The 17,230-nt window shown below is 40.0% G+C and overlaps 1 protein-coding gene across 1 annotated transcript in view; it reads right to left on the bottom strand.

Annotated features, from left to right (window-relative positions):
* Window positions 1-17,230, bottom strand: part of dyrk4 (dual-specificity tyrosine-(Y)-phosphorylation regulated kinase 4) — a 76,503-nt gene that overhangs the window by 50,205 nt on the left and 9,068 nt on the right. The window contains exons 3-5 of the mRNA XM_059654631.1: window positions 7,013-7,160; window positions 4,837-5,000; window positions 392-528 (exon numbers count right to left, since the gene is read on the bottom strand). Of these exons, the coding sequence (XP_059510614.1) occupies window positions 392-528; window positions 4,837-5,000; window positions 7,013-7,160 (449 nt within the window). The remainder of the gene's footprint in view (window positions 1-391; window positions 529-4,836; window positions 5,001-7,012; window positions 7,161-17,230) is intronic.

The raw sequence follows: 17,230 nt of genomic DNA on the forward strand, positions 1-17,230 counted from the left end.
GCAAAGTTATTAATGTAAGTAGTGGCTTGTCCGTTTATTCAAGCTTGGAGGGAGATCCTAAATTTTTATATCATTTACTGAAATGTATAAGGCTAAAAACATAATAATGAATGTTTTAAATTATTGCATACTAAATTAACTAAATTAAATATAAAACTGCTTCTGTGGGTCATTAACGACTGCTTCATTAATGCTCTCATTTAAAGTCTTTTCCCTTTCAATAGACTGCCATCGCACGTTTTCTTTGGTCCGTCATTTTATCTATGGGAGTTGCAGTTATCTAAGTCCACGTGTGCCCCAGTTTCCAACATCCACCAATTAGTAGAATTAACTGAAAACAAGGTGACAGATGTATCTGAGCATAAAATTCATAAAATGACATGCAACTCACTTCTTTTTATTCCTGATTATCTTGATAGCCACAAGTTCATTTGCTTTATGGTCCATACATTTTACCACTTGTCCAAAGGATCCTTTACCTATCACTTCAAGAATTTCATACCGGTATGCAATATGGTCATTCAATACCTAAACATAAAAGCAAGAGCACTTTTAGTGTCATCGAGAAGTACAGCACAGAAACAGACCTTTCGGTCCAACTCGTCCATGTTGACCACATATCCTATATAAGTCTAGTCCTATTTGCCAGCATTTGGCCCAAATCCCTCTAAACTCTTCCTATTCATATACCCATTCAGACGCCTCTTAAATGTTGTGATCATACTAGCCTCCACCACTTCCTCTGGCAGCTCATTCCATATACACACCATCTTCTGTGTGAGAAAGTTGCGTCGTATGTCGCTTTTCTATCTCTCGCCTATCACCTTAAACCTATGCCCTCTACCTTTGGACGTCCTCACCCCAGGGAAAATACCTTGCGTATTTACCCTACCCATGACCCTCATGATTTTATAAACCTCTATTAGGTTACCCCTCAGCCTCCAACGCTCCAGCAAATATAGTCCCAACCTATTCAGCTCAAACCGTCCAATCTTGGCAACATCCTCCATAAATATTTTCTGAACCCTTTCTAGTTTCACAACATCCTTCCTGTAGGAGGGAGACCAGAACTGCATGCAATACATCAAGAGTGGTCGAACCAATGTCCTGTACAGCTACAACATGACCTCCCAGCTCCTATACACAATGTACTGACTAATAAAGGCAAAATATTACAATGAAAGATCTATACTTTTTTACTCCAATCAATGAACTCACATATAAACAGCCAATTTGATGTGTTAGTTTATACAGAACATTCTGTAACTTCATCTGTGGCCAGTTTCCTTAGCCATTTTTGGTTAATCTGTCCTTTTTTCACATAATTTATTCTAGCATTTAGAGAGTCATTGTTCCAAAATCCTAAACTCCCCACTCTGCTTCTGGATGCATTTTGACAAAAGCTTGCATACTCTTATGCAAAGAAGTCCTACAGTCATGTAAAATGATTATTGGTCAAATGGAAGCAGTTGCAAATCCCATATGCAATCTATTACCTAGTGCAGGAAAGCCCAGGAAGTTACACCAGGGAAGCTGAAGAAAGCAGAGGTCAATTCCCCTGTAAGATTTCAATATCTGCATCAGGTTAAAGGAACAAAGTGACTGAAGAAAAAATAAAATCACCACAATAATAATAGGCAATATGGAAGGGGACAAGTTTTATGGCTACAGGCTAATACTCATGTACAGAATATTGACAACAAAATTACCATGGGAGGGAATTATATTTTTGTTCATGCCGACCAGAATATCTAAGAACAGTCATTTTCAAGAAAATTATACAGAAAAATTGTTAATGAAATTGAGTAAAGAAGAGAAATCATTCTTAGATCTGACAGTGTATAACAGCTATTACAGATGCAAAAGGTCAATGATAGTCAATGCACATCCATAACTCTAAAGACACTTTATAATAGAGTAAAAAGTCTAGTGATCAACATGTCAGCAAGGTAAATAACTTGCTAACTAATTACCACAATCACCATGGAGAGACTTTCAGAGAGAAACCATCATTCCCTGCACTATGGTCATTCACAGAACATACTGTACCACAATAAATCTTTAACCAAGGTCCCCCACTCAACACATTAATACAACTTGAAAACATCTTTGTCATTTTCCTCTCTCCAAGTTCCTTTGTTTTATTTTCCTGCATGTTGTAAAAACAGGTAGTTATTTAGATTGGAGGTCAGAGAATGCTGCTGATATTTATCTTTTTTACAAATAGCCTACAGGAGATATTAATACACAACTAAGAGAAGGGCATTCGATTAGGTTACCATTGTCCAGAAACATAACTTGTCCAGCCATATAACCATTGTGGACAAAAGTCCAGGTCAGAGACTGGACATTCTGCGAAGACTGACCCATCTCCTGACTCCCCAAATCATGCCAACCATCTACAAGGCACAAGAAAGAATGCAATAAATCCTCTCCAATAGTCTGGCTGATTACAGCTCCAGCAATATTCAAGAATGTCAACGCAATTCAGGTCAAAGCAACCTTCTTGACTGGCAATCCATCCACCACCTTAAGTATTCACTCCCCGACTGATGCACAGTGGCAGACTTGAGCACTGTATACAAAATATACTGCAGCAACGTTCCCACGTTTCTTTAATAGCACTTTCAAAACCTGTAATTTCTACCACCAGAAGGACAAAGGCAATTACGCATTGGAACACAACGTCCATTAAGCTCCTGTCCAAACCTAACACAGCTCTGACTTGGAACTATATTGCTGCTCTTTCACAGTCACTGGGTCAAAATTGTAGAATTGTGTTCTGAACAGGACTAAGGGTGTACCCATATCACAGACTGCAGTGATTCAAGAAGGCAGCTCATGAATACCTTCTCAAGGATAACCAGGGTCAGGCAATAAATGCTGACTGGTCAGCAAGCTCCTCATGAGGATTGACTCAAAAAAGAGAGGCGCAAAGTCTCCAATCATCCAGTCCTTAATTAACCAGGAGGAAAAGACAATCAGAATAGTGGGCATTAATGTCTGCTTCCGAAACTGTGAGAATGGAAGAGTTTGAAGGTCCTGGCTCAGAACTGGTTTGTGTTGGCCAAGTAATATATCCAAACTTTGATTATGGAAACAGAAAAATGTTTGCCTAAAGCTGCAAAGTAGGATGAGGATATTATCAGTGACGGGAGACCTCAAATAAGTTTTGCTTTATCTTTTATATCCTCAGAATAAGCAAGCAAAGAAATAGCTGATCAGATACCAGCCGATCTAAATCTGGCACCAGTTGCAGACACTAACTCAGCTGTCGCTCTCATTCTCACGTGCTTACCACCCCAGATAGAATCACTAGAAATTTCTGAAATAGTTTGGATGAGAAAATGTTACTGGGAGGGTCACTAAGTACAAGGAAGGCAGAGCAGTTAAATAGGGAAGGCAAACCAAAAGATCTGGGCCGCACCCAAACTCCTGACCCACTGTAACCTCCCTAATCCCAGGAAGTAAATGTATGTGGAATTTACCCCACAGGAGGAGGCCATTCATATCATCATACCTGTCTCTGTTAATGTTAATAATTGCCATTGAAATTGCCTCTTCTTAATTTCTTTTTCCTCCCTTCTTTCTTTATACTCTCCCCTTTCCTTAACAGGCTGAATTTTCCCATTTTCAAATAAAGCATTTTGTTGAGTGAGAATCATAGCACCTAGCTGGCCACGTCCCAGAGGATATTTTTCACATGCTATTTCCACTTTCAATAATTATGCAACTAGGCTCTTGGGTGCATTTCTTGGAGAATTGTGTGGGAAATGTTCATCACTTCTAAGATGTTCCGGCATTCACACCTTGGGTGTCATATTTAATGCTGAGCTGCATATTATTTCAGGTGCTACAAGCCAGGAATTGTCCTCACATGACTGTTATTAAGGTCATGTCCTGGAGGAAAGGAAAGCTTGCCTCCTGCTCTGCGGACAGGGACCTGGAGATATTGGTGGGCAGCATACTTCTTTGTTTTATGGTCTTGCTTACTCAGGACACCTTACTACCACTCCTGTTCCTGAAACACCACTAACTGCTCTTCCTTCCACTTGTATCACAATCATGACATCCCTTCGTCTCATTTTATGAAAAATTGTCCCATTACCCAAACTAATGTCACCGTAGCAACCTGAGAGATTTAACTCTAATCCCAGGACTAGTTGCACTTGACCTGCAGGACAGATTGTGGTACAATCTCCAGACTGCAAGGTTATGGATCCCCAGACTCTAATTGCATCAAGTGCCTGACTGACTATTGCCAACCCTTGGACTGGAATAGAATGAGCTTTGTTACACACTGTGGCAGTACCTTATGTTAGTCCCCTTCACCCCCTATTGCACGCTCCCCTTTGACTTTTACACATGGATTCTCATGCAATGTGTTTGCCATGTAAGTGGTATGATATTGATTTAGCATGGTACTTTACAGCAATATGCCCACACCCTTAACTTTTCAGTGCTCCCCGCCAGGGCAATTGCTTACCTCTTCTTCTGCACTAAAAAACACACAAGTCACAGATGCTGGCTTCCTGCAGCTGAGCACTAACCCTGCATGTTAAGAAAACAATGTGACCAAGAGAGAAGTAGTGCAAAGTGAATATGTGCTAAAAAAGGAAGCTAACAGTCATAAGATGCATTCTGTGTATGAGATGCACGTTTGCACTTGCAGAGACCTGGCAGAAGCAAGCAAGACATCAATCCCTCTGCTCCAAAATGAAGTGTTTAAGTGCTGAACCTACAGTCTCAGCCACTTATCTGAAAACAGCAAGTAAAATCTTTAAAAAAGAGAAATTATGTAAGTTACACAAGGCCATTTTAAGTATATTTTATTACCTTACTATAAGAACCATGTTCATCATCAAAGCAAAAGTTGCGCTGTTTCTCAGGAGAACATTCAAACTTTTTGGCATTCAAACCAAGGAACCAGATTTCTTCATAATTTAGAATTTCTTTGCATTCATAATTTGTCAATCCATTCTTAAAATGCATCAGAGCTTCTATTTAAATAGGACAAAAAAGACATCATTAGACTTTACAGCTGACTTTCCTCCAAAGTAATTTTTACCCTATAATTTTTGATGAGGTTCTGCATAAGAAATTATCAGAATCTGAGAGCTTGAAGATAACTTTGAGCATGGGTTAATAATTGATTGAGTGGTCAGAGGGAGGGATAAACGAAAAGTTAACATCCATATTTGCAAGTGACAGTAAAGTAGAATAGCAACCTAGGTAGATGGGAGCAGGATGTTACAAAAGCACATAAAAAGATTAACCCAGTGGGCAAAACAGAAAAGCGAAGCTCAAATGTGGAATCAAATAAACCCTTTTCTTTCCTAAGTGGTGAGGGTCTAGAGCCTGCAGAAAAGCAATAGGATTTTCTAGTCCATGCTCACAAATTGCTAAAATCTAGCTCACAAGTACAGAAGGTAACAAAAAATCTTGGAGAATATCTATGATCTGTGATCCATGATTAGGGGTGCAACTTGTGTCTTTTTGGCTAAGTCCAAATTGCATCAGTATATTTTGGAGGGATTCTTGTCATGAAGCCTAGTAAATTTTCTTGCTATAACTGAACAGACTCACTTCATTTCTAATCTACCACACCCCTACGGTGTCATTCACATCCGATTCAATCGCCACCTTATCACAGTGATTTCCTGGGACAACTTGTCACTGCTGGGATATCCTGGAATTGACCAGTACTCCAAGCAGCTAACCAGCCATGTCCAAGCCCCTGGACTGGCATTGGAAGCTCTTTACTTACTGAGCCAAGATCCCATGAGCAGAAGCTATCCCTGTTGACTTGACTGAGGCCTACTGACACCATGCCAAACTTCCTACCTTTGTGTCTGTACTGACTGGTAAGGCAAGACAGCAGGGATGATCTAAGTATCCAGGTAGGGTCCAAGTGAGCGAGGACTATGGAAGTGAGTGAAGAACCTGGAGATATTGTCTGGTCCCGTCCTTGAGTTCAGTGTGTATCCCAGAGTGCACAGCGTCCTGGCTGTTGCATTACATTGGTAATTTTCAATGCAGCACAGAAGCGCAGAAACATTCCATGAGGGGATCAGAAAAGTGCCATGAAGGTTCTTAGAGACTGGAGTGTATCTGTTGCCAATGTTCAAGGAAGTGCAGTGCATGTGCCAGTGCCTATGGAACCTGCCCACAGTCCACCAAGAAGGTCCTTTGAAGCAAGCGGCAAACAGTTTTCGCCAGCTAACTGCACTAATTCCTGTACTCTCAGCATCTAGCTTGTTTGGCACGTTTGTCCAGGTAGGGAGCAAAATGCTTATGAAGCAAGTGGGGCCATTAACAAGGCATTTAGCAAACAAAAAACCCACATAATTGGCAACTCACCTCTGCCTAGCAAGAAACATGCCATGCTGTTTGTCAGGAGCGTTAAAGATGGAGCAAGGTGCTCCTGACGTCAAGTTAGACATCATTATATTTATTGTCCGATTCTGCCACAAATCCCATCATAATCCACGTCAGTCTAATTTAGACTGAGCCACTAATCACTGACCCGTTTTAAGGGTCATTTTAATATCACACTTGAGACAATGTAAATTTTTCTGGTGGGTTGGATGAGCAATTAATGCCAAAAAATTACTGTGGGAAAAATAGAGTTCATTTGACTAGAAGGTAGCTTTGCTTTTGTGGCTAAACTTTCTGCAGTTATCAAATACATAAGAAGGTCAATTTTAACGGCAAGTAGATAATAGGTGGACAATGTGGCCGCACTTGGTGATTGCACATTTTTGATGGTGTCAACCAAGAGCCAAATCAACAGCAACTGCATGATTTTTCATCATGTTGTAATGATAGCTGTTGTAATTCAATTTGTGTGTGTGAAAATTTACTCAAAATTGCAGTTGGGTTCTGTCACAGAAAAGATTAATCGCTTAATAACTGCACACAAGTTAACATAAAGGGGAGACTCTCTTCACCTTTTTCCACACCCCTGCAGCAAACAGAATAAGTCTTGTAATTTTACTGTTAAGTATCGTACCTTCAGGTGTCAATGGCAGCTTGAAACCTTCGAAGATCCTCCCTTTATTAGATTTCTTTGCGTGGACATTACAACTGGTCTGTGGTTGATTCTCCTTTGAGCCACATTGGATTATCTGCTGCAGATCATTGCCATCAGTGTTCACATCCTAGTACAAGGAAAATAATGTTATTTTGCTTTTTTGTCTAAATGTTTTTGTTGACTGGTGCATTATCAGTATTTTTATTGTTGAACACTAAAAAGTGTATCCATTGCTCTGTTCCACTATGTAATAAAGTAAATTAATCTTGTTTGAAATATCATGACACAGCAATGGGACAGGTGGAACTTGAATTTGGAAATTCTAGCCCACTAACATTGCTAAAAAGCCAGAAGGTCAGGGTTCAAGGCCCACCTTTCCCAGACATATGCCATAGCATATCTGAACAGAATAATTGAAATACCTACCTCAAATTTTGTTCTTATGCATTCACAGGATGGGGGCATGGTAAGCTGGACCAAAATTCACTGCCCATGTGACTCAACCACGTTGCTGGGGGTATGGAGCCACATGTAGGCCAGATCACGTAAAGATGGTAGTTTAAGATAATGAAGTGTGGTGCTGGAGGAACACAGCATTCCAGGGAGCATCAGAGGAACAGGCAAGCTGACATTTCGGGTCTGGACCCTTGTTCAGAAAGGACGGTAATTTCCATCCCTAAGGGCATTAGTGAACCAGATGGGGTTTTCCCTGACAATTGACATAATTAGACTTTTAATTCCAGAATTTAACTGTATTCATATTCAAGCATCCGCCATGGCAAGATTCAAACCCAGGTCCTACTATCCCCAGAACATTACCTGGGTCTCCGGATGAATAATCTACCAATTATACCTCTAGGCCATTACCTCCCCTTATAGTAACTAGTAAGACTTTCTTCACATCTGATGGGTATCCAAGCAAATTAGCAAGTTGCAATGGATACATGCTGCCATGCTGCATGAAAAACAAAGAAAACAAACAATCTGATGGAACATTTCAATACTATTTCCATGTGTTGGCATTCACATCCTGTAACTTTCTACTGCCCTCACAACTGCTTTTTCCTTTTACTGCTGCTGTGCTTCAACAGGGTACCTTGTCAAGCTTCCTGACATCCTCAGAAACTTTCAGTTTATGAGGTGAAGCACGCACTAGAGCACTGATGCTCACCTTGCTTGAGAGCTGGCAAACAACCTAAAAGCATCTGTAAGAGCAGGAGGAGATCCTGCGCACTGTGAATTTTGCACTAATGCAGTAGATGTCACAGGCAGAGTGAGGGCATTCAACATCTGAGATTGCCAAGCTGAAACCAGGCACTGTTTGAAGTTTCATCATTTGTCATTTCCATTCTCTAATTCATGGTGCCTACAATAAATTATTCAAAAACCACTTGTGACAGACACTAAGTATCACACTGGAGTTGTAATTAGTGTCTGAACACTTACATAAGTAACAAACATGACAATCTACTTTAAAATCTTTGTGAGCAGAGAATATTCCTGCAGTAGACAGTTCTGGTATGTTTGTTGATACAAGAATCAATGATCACCTTTGGGTGGATGCAGTTTATTGTAAAGTAAAAGGCCCATGGGAGATGTTAGACCTGACGGTTAAAGCAATGTGATGAAATCCATTTCTTGGTGTATCCTATTGTACTGAGAAAGCCAACTATCTGTGAATTGTAACATTCTGAGCAAACCGCACTCAGTCCCAAGAGTTGGTAGGTACCCACATTCAATTCTGCCGATCAATGGGAGACAGGCTTATTGCAAGGTTTTCAAGGGGTCACTCTGGATGATTTGGTGACTAAAGAGGATTTTAAAGGTTGCAGGCAGTGAATGAGGATGTAGGAGAGACACAAAAGCAGATTCCATTTCAGGAGTGCTGCAGTTAACTTCTGGAAAGGTAACTGATCTGTACAGATGTGTGTAAGGGACTCTGTGAGGGGGTCAAGAGCAACTGGGTGGATCTGTGCTGTCAGAACTCAGGAAGAGGATTTAGAAATGATTAAGTTGCTGGGAAGCAGAGAATGTGGGATGGTCACTGGTTTTCTGTTGGTGGGAGTCACGAGGGGTTTGGAAGAAGCCTGCATACTTCAGTGCAGCTGAGAAGGTGAGGTCTGAAAAATCTTACAAGCAAGATTTGCTTGATGCAACTGAGCAAGATTAGAGCTTGGGGAAAAACCCCGAGGAAGATTTGTTTGATGAAGTTAGCTGTCAGTAAAAGCTGGATTTATGCTCTGTGAGAGTACTAGAAAATAGGTTCAGAGAGTAGGGGAACAAACATCCACGAGAGAGGCCAACTAACCAGAATGGGAGCAATTGTCAAGGCAGTCCATTATATAGTAGCTCCTGAGGGGAACCTCAAGGCTAGATTAGCTGAAGAAAAGAATGAAGTGGAATTAGATATTACATAACATTGATGTCTTGGGCATGGAGTGGTTGTTGAGAAATCCATTGGATTTGATTTGGTTGCACTTAATACTTGCCATGTGTTGTGAGGTGTTTGATCACCGTCTATTACCCATATTTACCACATATTTGTTCTGGATGTGTAGTAATTGTAACAAGGTCAACCAGGTGAATCTCATAGGAGTTCCGTGATTGGACCAGATTAACAGCCCCAATCAAGGAACCCTGGCTGACAAATAAGCACAGGAGTGTCAGCCATTCTGTTCACTCTGAAAGCTGGCTCTAAGGGAGCTGGATCAGTGTCAAGGGCTATTCATGTGTGGCAGTTGTTGTGTGGTATTTTGTAAACCACATTGGTTTGGCATGTTGTGGGAATGGGGTCTGTAATCCTTGTAAGTGTTTGCTCGAGGGTGACTGTGGGCCCCCATGATTCCTAGTTTCCTTAGGAGTCTTATTGTCAGTTCTGATATATTCTTGATGTAGGGCAGTGTGGCCAGCGTGTTAGGGTGTACTGTGACCTCCTGTTGTTCATTTAGTTGATACCTGTGGATGAAGTTGCGGGGATATCAAAGCATGGTGATGAAATATCTGAACGAAAATAAGCCAGCTCAGCGAGCACGTCAACAACTGCATGACCATGATATCCTGAGCACGATAGGTGAGGCCAGACCACACATTCAGGATTACCCATATATGCTTTGCAAATTGTAATTTAAACACAACAGCGCTGGTGAAACAACAATTGCAAGGGCTGTAATTTAGATTCTAATTCTACGTTCGTCTCTCTTTCTAGTTTTATTAAAAACTTTTGATTTTCTATATCTATGAAATGGTTACAAGTATTTTGAGAAGTTTGACAGCCAAGAGCTTTTTTTAAAAAACTCATTCCTATCTTTTCAGGTGACACTGGAGAGGCCAGCATTTATTGCCTGTCTTTAAACTTCCTTCAAAGGTGGCTACAATGCATCAAGATCACCTCAAAGGTGGTGAAACAGTGTCTGTGGTTAGCAATGCTGCCTTACAGCATCACGGACCTGAGTTCGATTCCACCCTTGGGCAACTGTCTGTGCGGGGTTTCCATGTTCTCTCCACGTCTGTGTTTGTTTCCTCCCACAGGACAAAGATGTCCAGGTGAGGTGGGTTGCCCATAGTGTCCAGGGATATGCAGGCTAGATAGATTAGCCATAGGGTAAAGGGGATAGGGAGGATCTGGGTGGGTGACAATCACATTGAGCTCAGCACTATTTGGTCTAATTTTGTGGTCCCTTTCTGTCTTTGATATCTGAAGGTTTCTAAGGTATCAAAGGATATAACCCTAACTCAAAATAGCATGCTCTTTTAAGCATGGTATGCTGCTGGGAGCACAGAATAAACTAACTGTAACAAAATTGCATACAATTTCCTTAAAGCTGGAAATAATGATATTAGTGAATGGAAGTCAAGAGCCATCATGCATCATTTGACTGCTACTTTAATAAACAGATTTCCCAAACTAATTTCTAAGTTTTTGAGGATGCCATTTGCCTTTTTGGTTGATTTGGGTCTCCCCTAATATGCCAGCTGGGACTGGAGGAGGAGGGAGAGGAACGAAGGGAGAGCAGGAACAGCTGGGCAATGAGAGAGGGACACAGCACAGAAGGCCATGTTCACAGGGGAATTCAGGGGAATATTCCTCTTCAATTTCACCAAGGAGTATTTTGCTTTGTTTGAGTTAGCACAGAGGTCAGACACTTGGTTAATATTCACAGGAATTGAAGAATTTATTTCAAGTTATGTTGAAAGAAAAGCTATTGAACATGAGAATGAATATTTGGATTTCACTTTTTTTTTCCTGTAGAAAACTCAACAGAAGAAAACATTGCTGCCTTTTGCCATAAAGCAATTATCTTAATTCTGGTGCATAAATAGGCATATTATTTATCAGTGAAGCTACCTCTCATTCATTGATCAGATCCAACCAAATGGACAAAAAGAAAAACTTCCTTTCAGTTTGGAAAGGACCTCAATATTTAAACAACTAACTAACCAACAACTTAGACACTACAACTTTATCACTGCAAAATTAAAATATAATTTAGGAATAAATACTTCTTAAAAATATTAATATACTGTAACACATGACTAAATATACTATCCAAGGAAACTACTTCATTGTTAAATTAGTTTTAAGTATTCAATGAAATTGCTCCCAAAACTACAAATATGATGAAATACCTGTAACCAGGGCAGACTGTACAAGATAAGCCATGTTGGATATCTTATCCTGTTCAGTGATTCTCCAAATTTATTTAGTTAAAACTGCAAGCAGGATTTCAGGAAGAAAGAAGCAGAACTAGAATGACTTTTTTTTAAAACATCAAAGTAATTGAAAAAAAATTAAAACCAATTTATTTGCATTTGGTAAACATTGTTGCTTGAAACAAAAATTAATTTTCAGAGCAATGCTATGGCAATATGAAATGTTTTCTGCAAAGTCCTCAAAGTTCCTGAAATTTGCCTACCAAAATATTAAAGGTCAAAAGTAATAATAATCATCTTGTCATTAGCCACACACCAAAAGTGGCCCTTAAAATTAAAGCAAGTTAAAAGGTTAAAATTCTAAAATGCCTTGTTCATCTATTTTCCTTGTTTGGTGCAAAGTCAGCCTTCCCTTTTAACTGTTTCAAGGGGGAGATTAATACACCACATGCCCTCAAATTACTCATATCATCTATAAATGACTAGGTGACGTTCCAGTGAAGATGAATCATATAATTGTTTGTAGACCTACTCTTAGGATTTTCTTCAGGTCTATATTTTGAGTTTTCAGGGCCAATTTTTGATTTTCAATTACTCTGTTCTCAAAGCCACTAACTCCTTGCTTAGGTGATGCAGTCACATAGTAGATGCAGTCACCCTCTATTCTTATATTGTAAGACTCACACTGATGATTTTTTCAAATTCTACTTCTGTGTCTTCAATTACCTATTAATCTTAAAGCTACAACATTCAGGGAAAGTATCAATTTCCCAGGCAGCACAGTACTTAAGTTGTCACAAGACAACAGACATACATTCATAACAAAATGAATTATTTTAAAGAAAACTGACACATGCTTCTACTAAACTTCACCCTAAACACACTTTCTGCAGATCAGTGAAGTCACACTGCTAAATAGGAGCATGTTTATGTCTAAGACAGTAACTTGATTCAATTAGATAAGATAAATGCCTCAAATTAATATAGACAAATCTTTAAGAAATGGAACTTTAATATTAAATTTTCAATTGACATTATATTCATTATAAAAGCATCCATTGCATTTTCCCCCATTGCAGCTCCTAAACTTCTGCAGCCTTAAGCGAGAGATTCCATATTCTTCTGCAAGGAATTAATTACCTCAGTGCTTTCACATTTTCCTTGGCTCCCAGCCAGTGGAGTATTAGTCTGTTGAAAAGTTTAAATCTGTTCTCTTCTATGTGTAGACACTGCTCTTCTTAGCCTCTTACTCCAACTTTCCACCCTCACATACACCCCCAATCCCACAGTCCCTCTCCACCCTTTGTCGCCTCATTGGCCCTAAATGTCCCATAGCCCACCAGTATCACTCATCTCCAGCCCAGCAGCCTTGCTGCCTGGTCCCAGCCTCACTTCCCACTACCCACTATCCCCTATCCATGGCCTCCGATCTCATTTCTTGCTCCACCATCACCCCTGGTCGCTGGCCTCACTTCCTTTGACCTCAGCAGGCTCGGTTACTTCTGCCACTCACCTTCTACATGCCACTCCAAATTTGCTTTTCTCCCACGTTGGTTACTTATAGGCTCTTGATGCAACCCTAGTGTATTTTGAGTGCCAGCGTGAGAAATGGCAATACATTTAAGTATTTATGGTTTGTAAAAACAATTTTAGGTATTTATTGCTTACTTTTCAATTATTTTATTGCTTTTCTAATTCATCAAGATAAACCTGTAACATTCATGGAATTGTTTAATGCAATGGGTTAGGCAGTGATCTTCCATATAATTTCTAATCAACCTGTTCTGAGATATTATTACACACCTCTGGAGCAAGTAGGGACTTGAACCTAGGTCTCCTAGTTCAAAGGTAGACACCATTGTGCCACAACAGTCCCAATGACCTTTCAACTGTCTGACCAAAATTCAAAACCAGTCCAAAGTAATCTCAAATACATTTGGAAAGACTTTGTTAGGTTACAAGGGGTCGGGCATTAGCACACAAACTGCCCATAACTGGAGCTATCATTAAGAAGGGCCCAAATATGATTGGTGTGAGAAATTAAAATAAAGGTAAATTGACTGGGTGGTTTGCCATGATTGTAGATTGTTAATTGTTTGTTTTGAATAAATATTAGTGAATGGAGTTGATTTGTGAAAACATATTTAGCAAACAGGTATTGAAGTCAATTTGTGAAATTTATTTAACAGACAGTTCTTATTTCAATTTTTTTGCCTTTCTGATGTGCTTACGTTCTGTTAATCACTTTTGATAAATACAGCTTATAAACAAGATTGATTGAAGGAGATAAAAGAAGATCGATGAATCGAAATAGATCAATCGATAAAAAGAATGAGGGTTAGACTAGCCAAATTCACACCATCAAAATCCTGTTGCCTATTTATCTAAAATTAGTGCAACTTAATTAGCTAATGAAATTAAATAATGGGAAAATAAGGGGCAAGTATGCTAACATGTGACCTAGTAGAGGGGCAGTCAATGGCTCAGTGGTATTATTGCTGGACTATTAATCGAGAAACCCAGATAATGTTCTGGGGACCAGGGTTGAAATCCTGCCATGGCAGATGGTGGAATCTGAATTCAATAAACATCTAGAATTAACAATCTAATGGATCCATTGAATCATGAATCCACTGCTGATTATCAGGAAAAACCCATCTGGTTCTCCAATGCCCTTTAGAGAAGGAAACTGCGATACTTACCCGGTCAAGCCTACATGTGACTCCAGACCCACAGCAATGTGGTTGACTCTTAACTGCTCGAAGGGCAATTAGGGATGGGCAATAAATACTGCCTAGTCAGCAATCCCCTCATCCCACGAATGAATAAAGAAATAAAAAGTTAGGTGATTTTGTAAAATTAATTCTTTAAAATCACTAATAAGCTGCTGTTTCCTGAGCTGTAAATCCTGAACAAACATAAAGATGTCCTTTATTCAGTATTGCAGTCAGATCAGAACAAAAATATGCTTCATGTTGGAACAGCTTAATTCTCATAAGCACCACACTGGTGACACAAAACACAATAGCAAGGCTTTTTCCTCATTACAAGTAAAAGGAAAAAGCTGATATGTCACTTTATCCTTTATTGATATTTTTAATAATATTATGAATCAATACTTACAAGTCACTGAATACCTTATGATGAAGGGAAGTTCATTGATGAAGCAACTCAAGATACTTGGGCCTAGATCTCTACCTGAAGTGATGTCCTGGAGTTGAGATGACTGACCTCCAAAAATTTCAATGATCTTCCTTTGTTCTGCATATGACTGCAAATAGCAGAGAGCATTCTTCTGTCTCCCATTCACAAGTTTTACTACCCTTTCTACTAGCTACCCTCTTGCTCCTAAGATGAGTATAAAGTGCTTTGGGATTCTTCTTGATCCTGCTTGCCAAGTACATTTCATGGCCCCTTTCAGTCTTCCGAATTCCTTGTTTACTTTATTTTCCTGCTTCCTTTGTATTCCTCAAGGGCTTGACTGATTTCGTTTTCCTGAATCTTACATATGCTTCCTATTTCTTATTAACTAAACTTTTAATATCTCTTGTCATCCAGCATTCCGGAATCGTGCCATCCTTGTCTTTCACGGTCATAGGATCATGCTGGTCCTGAGAAGTCTCCCACATATCAGATGTACATTTATCGTCAAACAGCCACCCCCAACCTGTGGAGTATCATGTGCAGTGAATCAAATTGCCTCAAGGCTGGCATTTGTGATGTTGGGGTCCAGAGTCAATGTTGATGTCTTGTGGGGGAATTCTCTCCCATCTGTATAGCACTGTGTTATGTGCCCACAATGGGACAGAACATACCCAGGTGATGTGATGGTGGTGTCTGTGACATTGCAAGGTGTAATTCAGTGAGTATGACTATGTCAGGTTTCTGCTTGGCTAGTCTGTGAGCTGGCTCCAAATTTTGACACCAATCTCCCAGGAGCACTTTTCATACAGGACTGAGTTTGCCATTGTTGTTTCTGGTGCCTTAATCACTGCCAAGTGGCCCATCTAGTTCCATTCCTTTTGACACTTTTTAGCAACTTGATACAACTGAGTAGCTTGCTAGACCTTTTCAGAGGACAGTTGAAAGTCAACCATTTTGCTGTGCATCTGAAGTCATCTGTAGGCCGGCCCAGGTAGGGACAGTAGTTTGCATTTTCTAAAGGACATTAATAAACCAGCTGGGTTTTTTTCAACAATTGCTGATGTTAATATGATCATCATTAAACTTTTAATTCCAAGATTTCTTGTGAATTTAAATTTCACCATCTGCTGTGGTGAGATTCAAATCTGGATTCCTCATAGCATTACCTGGGTCTTTAGATTTTTAATCCACTGAAAATACTATGAGACCATCTTCTCCCTCTGGCTTGGGTGGTGTGGCCTGCTCTGCTCCAGCAGCCTGTCCACCAGCATTTCTAGGTCTCCATCAACAAAAGGAGAAACTAACTTGTCTTTCTGGGCCATGTGTTCTATATTGACAATGGAGAGGCACATTTTGAGAGGCAGTTTCTACCTTGCAGCATCTGAAATGGCATGTGGCTGGGCTTTAAATGTATAGCTCCAGTGGTGTGGATTCTGCAAGGCCCCAGAAACAGTGAGCACTTCTGTCTCTGCTGCCATGTGGTTCCACAAAGATGCATAACTAATAAGGCAAGGGGCGTAAATATGCATGAAAAGGGGTAGCTCTAGGCTATAGGAGACTGGCCGCTATGAACCTCATTCAACAACACACAAATTCAAAATGGGAAAATCCAGCCCACTGATGTGAAAAATCATTCCCAGATTGTTTGGGACATCTGGCAGCATATTTCTCTCCCCATGTTCTGCACAATCTCCTGGAGCTGTTTCAATCAGATGAGCTGAGACAAAGATCAATGTATTTGCTATTTGTTATGTGGAGAAATTGGGCCGACAATTAATCTAAGAGTTCCCCTTTTCCTTTTTATTCAGTTGACTGCCGCTTGTCCATGCCAGCTTTTTACAGAGTTTAGCACTACAACTGATCAAACTGCTGCTAATAGACCTCACTGTCCTGGGTCTGAGTTCCAGTAACATCATTCACACAAAGTGTGGGCAGCTGTGCAAGTTGAACATTTCATACAAACAAGTTAAACATCAGCTTCAATGTGTGTCATCTGTAATAATTGATCTGATTTTCTCTTGTGATAAGCTACAGAGCCAGAATTGACTTCCTTCTTTTTACCAAGTGACAGCCATAAACATGGTAGTGTTTATTGATTGGAAGGGGTACATGTGGAATATTTAGAACTCTGGTAGTGCTTTTAAAAGCAAAATGATGGAGGACCCCTGCTGCAAACAACAGATGAAGAATCCACCCTGACATTCCATCAGAACCTACTTATCCACTCTGCTCCTTCATTCTCAGCACACAGTAGCATAACATCATTCTCACGGAAATATTTGAAACCATTATATTACTGTATGGGTAGGATTTAGAATCCATACATTGTGGAAGTAGGCCATTCAGCCCTTGAGTCCACACCACCTCTCTAAAGAGTATCCAACCTAGATCCACTCCCATACC

Source organism: Stegostoma tigrinum, chromosome 25 (assembly GCF_030684315.1).
Source record: "Stegostoma tigrinum isolate sSteTig4 chromosome 25, sSteTig4.hap1, whole genome shotgun sequence".
Classification (NCBI taxonomy): domain Eukaryota; kingdom Metazoa; phylum Chordata; class Chondrichthyes; order Orectolobiformes; family Stegostomatidae; genus Stegostoma; species Stegostoma tigrinum.